This window comes from Montipora foliosa, chromosome 2 (genome assembly GCF_036669935.1).
Source record: "Montipora foliosa isolate CH-2021 chromosome 2, ASM3666993v2, whole genome shotgun sequence".
In the NCBI taxonomy this organism is placed as follows: domain Eukaryota; kingdom Metazoa; phylum Cnidaria; class Anthozoa; order Scleractinia; family Acroporidae; genus Montipora; species Montipora foliosa.
In genome coordinates, this window is record NC_090870.1 from 29,940,173 (window position 1) to 29,952,929 (window position 12,757).

The 12,757-nt window shown below is 39.6% G+C and overlaps 1 protein-coding gene across 3 annotated transcripts in view; it reads left to right on the forward strand.

The window, feature by feature from the left end:
- LOC137990673 (protein kinase C gamma type-like) overlaps positions 1-5,338 on the forward strand; it is a 31,050-nt gene extending 25,712 nt beyond the window's left edge. For 2 of the 3 annotated variants that reach the window (XM_068835795.1, XM_068835796.1), the window contains exons 6-8: positions 651-779; positions 1,147-1,274; positions 2,109-5,338. In XM_068835795.1, coding sequence (XP_068691896.1) covers positions 651-779; positions 1,147-1,274; positions 2,109-2,124 — 273 coding nt within the window. In that variant the 3' untranslated portion in view covers positions 2,125-5,338. The remainder of the gene's footprint in view (positions 1-650; positions 780-1,146; positions 1,275-2,108) is intronic. The other variant, XR_011121538.1, reaches the window with a different exon arrangement.
- The last annotated feature ends 7,419 nt before the right edge of the window (positions 5,339-12,757 follow it).

Below are 12,757 nucleotides of genomic sequence, written 5' to 3' on the forward strand. Positions count from 1 at the left end.
TTTTCAGACATCAAGCTACTTTTAGACGAGTTCTTAAATAAGATTTGGCCTGCATAAGTGGCCATTCTCACTCCCATGGATAATAACTTCTCATACAAGACTTGTGCCGGATTGGCTGGAAAGCTCTGGTTTCGCGGGAAGATCAATCTAAAAATAACTCTGTCTGTAAACACGCCGTTCCATAAATACAATCAAGTTTTACGCTCCCAGCCATAGGCTCTTGGTCATCTCTGAGAGGCGCATGCGATGACCAATAATTCTTTATTTATTTAGTACCATACAAGTTAATGGGGGTTTTTGTACTTTTTTGCATTTAATCCTCTTGTTGACCAGCGACATTTCATTTACAAAGTACTTATATTCTTCAAACAAACAAAGCGAAACAAAATGGCTTCCTATCATGATAAAATTATTTCGCTCAATAAATTCTTTCGTCCGTTATTCAGTGAGTTATTGAGCTTGCGTAGTATGACTAGAGACCAATAATTGTAAAGGTATATTCCACACCGAACAGCAGGGCGAACTATCCAACCAATTCCGAGACATCCCCGAAAATGTCGTTGAAAGTAGTCAGGGGTTACTCCACTTCGGTCAGCAATGGTACAATATACAAACAAGCTATTCTAATTTAAAAACTTGTATTTTTTTAGCATCCATTTGAGACTGGAGAACAAATGGAAGATCTTCACTTCAACATTGTTCACCAAGATCCATTGAGTCTCGAAAGTTGTGTGTCAAGCGGTGATCTGTCTCTCCATGCAGCAGAGCTGTGCCTTCATGTACGTGTTAACTTTCCTGATAAATGGCACGCAACGGTCAGGTGCTCTCCACCTCGTGAAGAAAGGGCAGTCTGTAACATAACTGTGCCTTTTGATAACTGTGCCTTTTGGCAGCAGAAGAGAAAATAGGAAAATGATACAAAATTAGGAAACAGGTGCCCTGGTAGGGTCTCTCTTCCGCTTTTCACCCAGGTACCCTGAGAACGAAGTCGCGGCCAAAGTTGGCTATGTTCCAGTTTTAGTGCAATCACTAAGTGGGTGAATTTTTGTCTTAAACTAATAAAAAATCCCCTCTGTCTCTTCCCCAAAAACCATCGATTGATAGAAACTCACAGCAATATCTTCATTTTTTGTTGTTGTTGTTTAGCTCCTTGAAAAATCTCGAAAAGACCGCATTGGCTACAAGGGCGGCCACTTCCCTTGGATCCGTCAACATAGGTTCTTTCACAACACCATCTGGGACCATGTTGAAAACCTGAAACTTGTACCACCAAGGTTTGCGTTTTAGAAATTATTTCACATTCTTTCTCGTATGCTCAATAACCAGACAAATCAGTTGCAAAACGGAACACAAGAATAAAGTTCTTGAAAGTTCGTAGTTTGATTCGATTTAGTTGGTCGAGTTGATTGGTCAGAATTGGCTTAAACACGTTCGTCCGTTCTAATTCAGACACTTATGACGGTGCATGAACTTATAGAAATGGCGTATAACACATATAAATAAATTAAGAATTCGTCTCATTTGAAACTCACTTCTTTAGCTTTCTTTCATGATCGCTCATAACTAAATTTCATACTCAAGAACAGGTTAGCAGCGAAACATCTGGTTTCAATCTTACAAATTCGACCGCAAAATTGGTCCCTCTCGATAAAAAAGAGTGTAGGCTTCCATGACCTTCAGATACATTTTTTAGGGTGCTACGGAATCCAGAAGACGGTTAGATTTGATAATTAATAAAGATAATTCAGCAAGAGAGGCGCCAAACACTCTCATGGAGTTACAAGTTTCATAAACACTTTACGTATAAGAGACAAAAAGTAAAAGGTTTTTAACTATGTTTAAAAATCATTAGATTTAATGTGGTCAACATGTATTGACTGCATCGTATTTAGCGGTAAGAACTGTTTTATCAGTTCAGAGAAGCCGTTTTTTTAATCTTGATATGTAACTAGAGAAATTCTGCCCACGGTTACCGAGGCCAATTTGTAAGTACCTGGCTACTGGAAGTTAATGTGATTAAAAAAACCGAGACAATCAATATAACTCCAAAAAGCAAAACAAAACAAAAAACACACTGATGACTTTTGAATCCTCTTTCCTTCTCACAGGTTAATGCCATGTTAAATGCCAAACATCGAAAAACAGAAGGAACTAAGGAAATAGCTGGCCGCGCCAAGATTACACAGCTCTGTCTGAAGTACCACATCGTTATCTAAAACTTGATGCCGTTTAATACCTCGACGAAGACGATTTTCTTTCTCATGGAGACTTGAACCTACCAAAGTATTGTCCCTTTGAGGAAATCAGTGAACAGCTTTATTTTTTTAATAGTTATCTTTTTTTAACAATTTAACTATAAAGAATTGCGATAAAGTTGAAAAGTGCAAAAAATTAAAAACCTTCTTGGTTAAAAGTTTAAAAATGCGACGACGTTTCGACGTTCGCTTAACGTCATTATCAAGTCAATAATGAGTAAAATGAGAACGAATAGAAATGTAAAAGAATCCCTAGGAGAGACGAATAACACAGTGAGAATATGCAAATAACAAAGCATTCGCCAGCAGAGTCACGTAAAAGAGTTTGGGGCGAATAGAGTCTCACCGAGTGTTTAACTCAGGGTTCAATTCCTTAATGAATAACATCTCAAAAATTAGACCATCAAACCTTGATCTACATTTCTTTAGAACAGAAAATTGCTTGTCAACCAAATCAGTCTTCAATAGACCGTGTTGCTCAAGATGCCTCTCGATTGCAGAGTATTTGTGCTCGTTAATACGCTGGTGTAAACGTCGGCCGGTGCTCCCGACATAATCTGCGTCGCACAGCCACATTCAAATTTGTAAACCACGCATTGATTGTCGACAATAGGGGGCTTTTCTTTTAGAGCGAGGATTTGGCCAATCTTCTTAGACTGAAAGACTGGTTTAATTTGGACACCGATGTCGGCGCTCAAAATTTGCATTTGCTTCTTGACATACAGAGTTAGCTGATTGTTGATTCTTAAAAGGAAGTGGGACCATGATGTTAGAGCTGTCATCTCTTGTGTTCTTGGCTGCATCGATGTTGTCGATATTATGCAAAAACTTATTGATCGCTGAATTGATCAAATTAATTGGGTAGTAGAGGTTGAGGAAAATAGAGCGGAGCTTGTTACATTCAGCAGGAAACGCAGTAGGAGTAGGTGATAGCTGATATGCACGATGGATCATAGTGGTGAGTAAGCAATCTTTGTAACGTCTGTCCACATGGCTGTGGTAGGGCAGGAGTAATCCAGTATTTGTGGACTTTCTGTAGACTGATGTTTCGAGGCAGTTGCCACTTTCAGTGATGTTAATGCCAACAAAAAGGATAGCCGCTGAACAGAATACTATCCTTTTTGTTGGCATTAAGACAGATAGTATCTCGATGGTGAATTTCAAGTTTCTGTGGCAAGAGTTCAATTTGTCGAGGAAAATGTTAGCTTCGTTGAGGTCAGGCATTATGGTCAAGTTGTCGTCCACGTAGCGCTTATAGAAAGAGGGGAGCTCGTTTTTCTCTTCCAGTTTTTCCTCTATAGAGCACATGAACGTGTTGACCAATAAGGGCCCCAGGGCAGAACCCATAGCCACGGCTTCTACCTGCTCGTAAAGCGTGCCATTCAGTTGAAAAACTTGGTTTGTAGTTGCAAGCTCAAGCAATTCTCTAAGCTGGTCTTTGGTGAGGTTTAGGTCGTAAGTGTCATGAACCAGTTGTCACTGAAAGGTTTCTCCACAAGTATTGCGATGGTTTCGTGAGCACTGAGGAACATTGGTGAACAGAGCGGTTACATCGTAGGATACCAGTATGTGATCAACATCAATAGAGATGTTTCTGATATCTTGGGAGAATTGGAAGATATCGCTGATGGTGTACGAATTAGTTGACAGAGGCTTTAATTTCTCTTCCAGCCATTTTGCTAGAGGGTAGCTGTAGGTTCCAGTTGCGGATAATATTGGTCTCATAGACAATTTAGGCTTTTGTGTCTTGGGTAACTCATACAGGTGGGCAGGTCTGGAGTCTTTTGGGCAGAGTGCATCAGCGAGTGATTTAGGCAAGATGCTGTTTACTTGATGTTTTGTTCATTCTCTTTTTCTAGCAAGGGATGATAATATTTAGGTGGTCTCCCACGCACTTTTTGACGCTCAGTGCTGCATTGGGTAAATTTGGTGGAATCACGAACAGAAGCGTCGCACAGTAGCCGTACGTAATCGGCCTTACCCATTACAACAACGCCGGAACCTTTGTCAGGTTTGGTGATGAGTATGCCATCGCGGGGTTTGAGATTGTTGATGGCCTGCAACAGGGCTTTAGGTGGACAGGTGTTGGACTGCGTCTTGCGATGTAATTTAAAGCAATGGATCTCAAGGTGGTACAGGCAAGGTCTTTCTTGGAGTCTGATGGAAGCAGTGGTTCCAATTTCCAATAAGTCTTTTCGAAGCTTGCTTGAATCTCTCGAGGAGGTGTTTGTTGAGGTATTGCAAATTGTATTAATGTGGTCCTCTGCAAAGGACAAGTTTCTTGAAGAATGATAGGTGGTAGGATGATAAGTTGTTAATATGTTTGTCGACGTCTATTTTTTTGTAGGTCAAGCGAGACAATTTTTGAGCATGAGTCTTCATCAGGGATTGAAACTGACTCTTTCGTAGTGATGACAATATCCGTATTATGGGAATGCGGCGGATGGTTGATCAATTGGAGCGAATTTCATCATGGATGTTGCGAAGTTCTTCTTTTAATGTCTTGAGCTGGACCAGCTTTGATTTCAACTCTTCGCTGATAGCTTGTTTCTGGAAATTTTCAGCAGATTTGTTCCATTTTTGCAACTTGGTTTCATCCAGCTTCGCAAAGGTCGGAGTGAGGTTGAAATTCTGGCAGAGACGTGAAAATTCGATTGCTCCCTAGCACTTTGTGTGACGAATGCTGCATTTTTCAAGTCGCCTGAAAAGATGCAGTTGGTTATCGCGTTTTAAACTACGGAGAAGAAGAGATTTGTTGAACAATTTAACTATAAAGAATTCGCGCCAAACTTTTTACGTGACTCTGCGAGCGAATACTATGTTATTTGCATATTTTCACTTTGTTATTCGTGTCTCCTAGGAATTCTTTTACATTTATATTCGTTCTCATTTCACTTATTATTGACTTCATAATGAAGTTAAGCGAACGTCGAAACGTCGTCGCACTTTTAAACTTTCAACCAAGATGGTTTTTAATTTTTTTTAAATTCAACAAATCTCTTCTTCTACGTAGTTATTTTTTTAGTTTTGTAAATTTTTTCCGATAATTGTAATTTCTCCCGGACATGTTTTCATTCGATCATTATTTTTCATCTGCATTTTAATAATTTTGTATGAGATTATTATTAGATTTTGTTAAAAGTGATATTATACAAACGAATCAAGCAACGCCTTCTTTGTGTTTGCTATTTTTTGCTTCCATGTTGCCGAGTGTCTAAATTACGCTTTTAACACAAGACACCTATAAGGGCGTATCCGTGGGATGCACAACAGTTAACACAAATTGTCCAGTTAAAGTGAACTACAACCATGGGTAAACTTTTACCAGAAAGATTAATCTGTAATTGAACCAGAAGTTATTAATTGCAAAAACAGTTGTTAATCCTTTAAGACCCGAGGGGGCTAACAGACAATTAAGATAGCTACAATCCGGGTCAAAAGACTTGCGGTGGTGGGGAGGATCGCGGGCGCACCAAGACACACACGGTTGGAGACTGAGACTATGTTCAAATTTGCTAAGTACGGAACAAAATTAAAGAAGTAAAGGTGAAGTCTAGAGAGCTCATGACAACAGATAACGTATTGGTGAACCTCACTTAGTGTTTACAAAGAAAATCAATAGGTCACCAAGCAAAAGTAGTGGTTTGATTTGGTACAGGTTGTTGGATCGGAAATAACGTGAATCTACGAAATGCAGTGAAACCAGTGGGCCAAAGGAGAGTGAAACACTTCCGTAGCGAGAGAGAAAACTGGCGAAAACCATTCTTGTAATTAATGTGGCTAATTAAGTAAAATTGAGCACTCTTTTTACCAGCTACATGTACTGGCAACCAGCTGCAAAGTTTCGAAATTAACAGTGTTGTGAATAATGCAGTGACCTCCCTCTAGGTTGCTAACATGAAGACCGTGAAACAATAAGAAAAAATTGACACCGGCGGATGATGATCGTACAAAGAACAGCTCAAAGAAAATAAATTTCGGGCATTTCCAACATACCGCTGCAGGGAGTTCTGTACTGACGATTTCATCATGTCAACATGCAAGACTTTGATGAACTATCTTATTCATAACATTTCCAGAAGACGGCTGACTCCAACATTTTCACTTTTTAGATGCCATTGCAATTGAGTTTTCTCTCACAACATAGGCTTGAGTTTCTTAATCGGCGAACGATATTAAAAGTTTCTCACTGAACTGACTGAACCCCAACTTAGCTCCCATCGCTTTGTTTGCCCCACCGCACGATAGAAATAATGGCTAAAACACCAATTCACAAAAATAGAAGTAACGCGGATTTTTCAACACTTTAACGTTTCAGTCAGCGTATCCCAATATCACTGAGGTGTAAACATTTCATATTTCGGATCCTTTCATTCGGTTTTGCGTTCGTCATGTTTGCCCTTTGCGAGATTTTAGGTTCGTGTGCTCACAAGTTTGTTTTGCATCTGGAAGATGTTTCATTCCCCTTCTACGGCCTGCCACGCAGGCTACAAAGACCAAGAGTCCAAGCAACTAAGACGTCGCATTTTTTTGTACTTGACACCAAGCAGTGCTGGATCGAGAGGGCTTCCGCTGCCATCGTTCAGTTCACAGAAAGGGATCTTTTTACTTCGTCAGGAAAGAGTCGAAAAAACGAATTGTCCTAGTATTTCCAAAAGAGGAAAGACATGTAATTCCTCGTTCAATATTTACCACCCCTTTCCAAGATCGAGGCGATCGCTGTAAACTTGAAACAACATCTCCACTGCCAAGACTAACTCCGATTGCGGCGTAAGCTTCGAATCTCGCGCCCTCGCCAATTTAAGAGTTATTGTAACGCCCTCTGCACGGGAATCTTCATTTGATGCTATTCCTCAATAATCAACTCAGGCGATTGTTTAGCTCAAGCAAAGAAATTTTCGGCCACTTGCTCAATCTCTGCCAATGATCTCTGTGGACGAAATAGCCGCTTGCTGGACTCCCAACATTAATTGTATCGCAAAAACCGGAAACTGCCCCATCTTGAACAATGAAAGATATTAGATGATTTATATTTTGGTCGAATTCTTGGAAATAAGATTTGTCATCAAGATATTTTATTTGGGTGTGATTGACGGAGGTGTTGACAATTAATGCGAGACCAAGGGGAGTCAATATTTCAGGCGGTTTCTTCTGAAGTATAACCGACCTTTCAGCGAAATCTAGCGTCAAAGGAGTAATCTAATTTAGCGCCTCGTAGTTTAGAGCCACCTTAAATAATTAAGGTAGCTGTGAATCAATAAATCCGCTGCACAGAATTTCATCTTTGCCTACTGATTACTTTTATGCAATAAAAAATTGGGGTCATCGAGTTCGCTTTTCAGATATGAGCAACTAAGGCCAAAATATGAGGTGTATTTGCAAGGCTTTCCTATTGCAATGGTAAATTGTTACGTCACAAAAATGACTGAATCTTGTTCAGCAATAATAGATGTTTCAAATGCTACCACAACATTGCTGTTACGTAATAAAGTGTTGTAGTGTCAATCCTTCTAATAAGAAGGTCTCTTGAAAGTATAGAAACTGGTTTGAGCCACCTTAAGACTAAATTCACTAAGGCGTCAGCACAAAGAGGTGCATTTAGAAGTATTTCACTTGTGTTTCATCCCGTAAGTTTTATCGAGATCAGCAGAAAAACTGCAATAGTCCGCCACATTCTAGTTGACAAATTTTAGTAACAACAATGAAATAAAATCTTTTTAGTGAAACTTGAAAGAAAAATGCCCTGTTTTTAGCTGCTTCCACTTAGGAATATTTTTCAGTGCGCTTTCCTTTTGACAGAACTGGCCAATCAGATTCGTCAGTTTGCAAAGAAAATGCAACTGTTACAATTTGAAGGAACACTTGCATGATAATCCCTCGTATTCTTCTGGAGGAGTACATATCATCCTTGAAGTGTGTTAGTTCTTCCAAATGCCCGGTCTGGCCGGTCAGTTCTGTCCAATGGAAAGCGTCCTTAGACTCTCCTTCCCTTTTTGCAGAAATCACCCAGCGAGCAAAGCATTTTCTTTTCGATTTTTCTAAGCAAATCGAGAAAAGACCCCACTTTTAAAAATTGCCTGCGTGCTGTGGCACAGGACTGGCTACTTGTCCTCTTTACGTTTTCCTCGCCGCAATTTGTATCTGTTATGAATGATATGATGCCAGATAGAACGAGTATTTCTGACAAACGACGCATACGACCCACCTTGGGGTTCAGGGATGGGGCAGTGGTGAGAGCACTTGCCTCCCACCAATGTGGCCCGGGTTCGATTCCCAGACTCGTCGTCAAATGTAGGTTGAGTTTGATGGTTCTCTACTCTGCACCTAGAGGTTTTCCTCGGGTACTCCGGTTTCCCCTCTCCTCAAAAACCAACATTTGACTTGATTTGAGTTAATTGTTAATTTCAATTCATAGTGTCCCCAATTAGTGCTTCAGCGCTAGAACGACTAGACACTTAAATAAAGTTCCTTTCCTTTCCTTTTTTTCTTCCTTTCTTTTCATTCACGTTCGTTTCGTATGCAACTGGTTTTCATCGTTCGCATACTAGTCAGATTTGCAAAACTGCCGACTGCTTGGCTCAGTCCCTGGGAGATGAGCCCCTGAGATCGAACAAACACTCAAGGTCTGTGAACTGAGAATGACATCTAAACATGGTTAGACTCCTCTAGTCTTATCGAATAAGGTCGAAAAACTGTCGGTAAGCAGCACAAATGCGCTATATAAATTACATTGCTATTGATAAATCAACCGCACCGCAATTCAAAAAAACATGAGTGATCCTTCTGAAAAGGAAATTGTGACCTAGCCCCAAACGATGGATATCGATATCCGTTAGGTAGATAAATCACTATCCAGTGGATAAGTCATAGAAAAACCAATTGTAGTATCCAATGCATCGAGATTTATCCGGTGGATAGCGTTATCCACCTTTTAAACAACCTGGGGCCAGGTCAAAAACTGCGCAGTCCTTTTTATATCTGAGTTACGTCAATATTTCCAGCGAGGCTCATGGAATCCCTCCGCTCGCGCGTGGTCATAATACCCATTATGACGTAAGCCTTTTAATTTAGAGGTAGCTATTTTACTGGATTGGAAGCGACTCTGCCGAGAAAGCCATGGTTATGAACACATTTTTCGCGACGTTCATCGCTATTAAAAGTGTTTTCGATTTTATTACAGGAACAAATAATGACACAAGGTAAGAAAAGTAGCGCTTCATATGTTAAACTTGGATTTATTCATTGCAAAAAAAGATGGTTCCACCCACAGCGCAATTAACGGTAGCAGCCGTTTAGTTCTTACTGCTGGTTTCTTCTGCCTTTCTGTTTTCTTAAAAACAATCGAGATGAGAAAAATGTCTTTATTTCATTTGGACGTGTTCGAATATATTTGCCGGTTACGATTGACTCACCCGACTGATGCTTTGAAAAGGTATTGCCTTTCTCAACGATTTCCAGCGAAGAGACGGATCGATTATTATTCTGCGTTTCTAGAGCAACCAATCAACTTATTCTATGCCTCCCTCGAAGAAAGGCCACACGAAGCTGAATGAAGGATTCGCATATTTCCGTCCGTCTTCGTCGGCGTACAAAAAAAAAAACTAGTAAATGTACGCAGCCTAGCGTTCCCCATTTATCCAGGGAAGAATGAGAAAGGGGATTTTTACAAACGACTCAAAGGACAAGGAGCGGAGATATACCGTAACTGGACAAGGACTAAACGCCAAAAAACTAGAGATAAACCCACTTTTCCTTATTTCGCAATCCCCTGCCCCCCCCCCCCCTTGCCCCCTCTTGCTACCCCCCACCCAAATAGTCCTGTTTGTGAACTTTATTTATTTCAACACGGTATATTCATCAGTTATTAATTCATATGTAATTACATAATTAAACTAACTATATCTAACTAACAATATCCAATCCTACATCTAATCCAAAACCATAAAAACTTCTTTACATGAATGCCGTGTCTAAAAATACAAAAATTACTTAAGAGGATAAAATGAGTTGAGTAGATGACTAAAGTCACTTAAAGATTCTGCCTGCCGCAGATCAGAAGGTAAAGTATTCCAAAGTACCGCACCACTACTATAATAGCTTTCTGTAGTTCACGCAGAGAACTTAATTTTCTCCACCCAAGTTTACTAAATAAATCTTCAACATCAGTGTCATAACTGGAAAAAGTTAAAATTCTGGCAGCACGATTTTGTAACTTCTGCAATTTATTTGAAAGCGTTAAGTTGCAGTTTCCCCACACAACACTGCAATAGTCAAAGTCTGGCCTCCTGTCTATGATTCTGGAGACCGTTTCTCAAATGTCCCGGTAACCACCGGCCCGGTTAACCTACCGGGACTCGTTTTCATGTCCGAACTTGTAGTTTTTGATACTAATTTACAGGTCCAAGAAATTACGTGACGATAAGAATGATCTAAACCTTTGAAGGAAAGATTCTGCCGGAAACAAAATGAATTTTACTTTTTTTCTGAAATTGTGAATTTAGAGTCATGAATAGGACAGAGTTAGGACGGCGTTGCAGAGTGGGATGAGGCTTCGTTGACGACAAAATTCGAAAAGCAGGGAGAAGCACCGGAAACGTTATGGGGTATTTACCGGGCCACTCGCCGGGACCGGAAAGTTACCGGGAATTCCAGAAACGGGTCCTTGGTTACATTAAACACTCAGTCACATAAAAATGCGACACATTTCAATTTAATGAAATGAATATCGCATCACAAGTAAGTTCTCTGAACTAAAGCAATTTTAGGCAAACTGCATTGTAGAGCTGCGAAAATTATCTTTGAACTACCTTGGGAGATGTCTAATGCAGATGTTGTGGAAAATGCTAATTGGTCTTCTTAAGCCTTTATGTATAAAATTAGCTTAGCTAAGCTTATGTATAAAATCCACAGTAACCTGGCTCCAGACGCTATGTCAGCTATTATTAAGAACAATGATACCATTTAGCGATACCAACTTAGGAAAAACTGGAAATTGATGTCCCTCGTTTTAACACCAACTATATGAAGAACTCTATAGCTCGAAGAGGAGCAATAGTTTGGAACACGTTGGTTCCTCAATTTAATGACGATATAGACAATGTTAAGAAATACGCTATCGATCATGGCAAGAGGGTCGAAGGCTCTGCTACACCTACATTTCGAATGCATCTCCCCTCAAACATTAAACGGAAGGGAGGAATTTTAAGTATAATTAGTGTTAATAATTAGTCGATACCAGAGTAACACCTTGTATTTTAGAATTTTAAGTTTTTATCGTTTTAGACTTGTAAGATATTTTGTTAGTATTTTAAACTGTAAGTAGCTATATGATTGTTACAGTATCTGGTGTATATCCTATTTATCTATTTTCTAATTGGTTAAGTTATTTTTACTTAATTATTTAGGCACGACCCCATGAGCGAAGCGTCGCTTTAAATACTTATCGTGTATAAATAAAGATTGATTGATTGATTAGTTGCATTTGAAAGCAAAAATATGGTTTGCCTTCTACTTGCAACTCGCTAAATTGTGATCAAATATTTCATCCTGTGCTTGTCCAGTCGATGGGCCATAAAAGGAAGCACTGACCTCTGATCTGATCTCAAAATGTTTAGATTTGTTATCAGCTAATTTTTAACTCTAATATATCATACTTCACTCTTTTCCAGTATTTCTTCGTCAGTTACCTCTGGCGAGGTTGACAGTCACACGGACGTGACCAATGACCTGACAGAAAAGAAAATTGATCTGAAAGATAAGGTAAGCAAAAGCTTGATTTTTAGTCCATAAGCCTCCATAGGACAATTACATTTGTCAAGTATTTTTTGCCAGCGAGTGGTGCGAGGAAGAAATCCTGGTTACAATTATTATGACGAAGAATCCCACGTTTTTCACAACAGAAAATCATGAACAAATTGTCACGTGATATTCCCATGCAATTTGGAATACGAGCGTTCGATCAATTCGGTGGTCTCGCCTGAGTTTGAAAAGACCATTTCAATCTTATGAACGATGTAGTGTTCAATGTATCAGCAGACAGAAATATTGGCTGAAGCGTACAAGAACGTTTCAGTTAGTTCCGATTTCAATATCTCTCAAAAATTCCGCTGATGAGGTCAAAATCAGAAGGTTAGGATTTCCGACGAGATTGCTTACTTTACCGGTTACGATTCTGACCTTTGCAAGCTAAAATATGCGGACGGAGGATTCCAGTCGTTTTTATTGAAGAATCAGTTTTGTACTTACGCTGACACAGTAGCGAAGAAAGCGTGCAAGAACGTTTTTCCTTGCCTTTGCTTTGCACGTTTTGAGCCGACATCGTGATTGGCGAAACTAAGCACAAACCTAAAAAAATCGTTGCAATTTCGCGTTGTGAAGAAAGTTGATTTGTAGCGAGATGTCTCGACGTTCAAAACGAGAAACATATTGGAGCACAGGAAATGATTAGGCAAATCCATGCTTTTACTTTTAGCAAACTTTTAGGAAACACTGCAAGCGTTTTC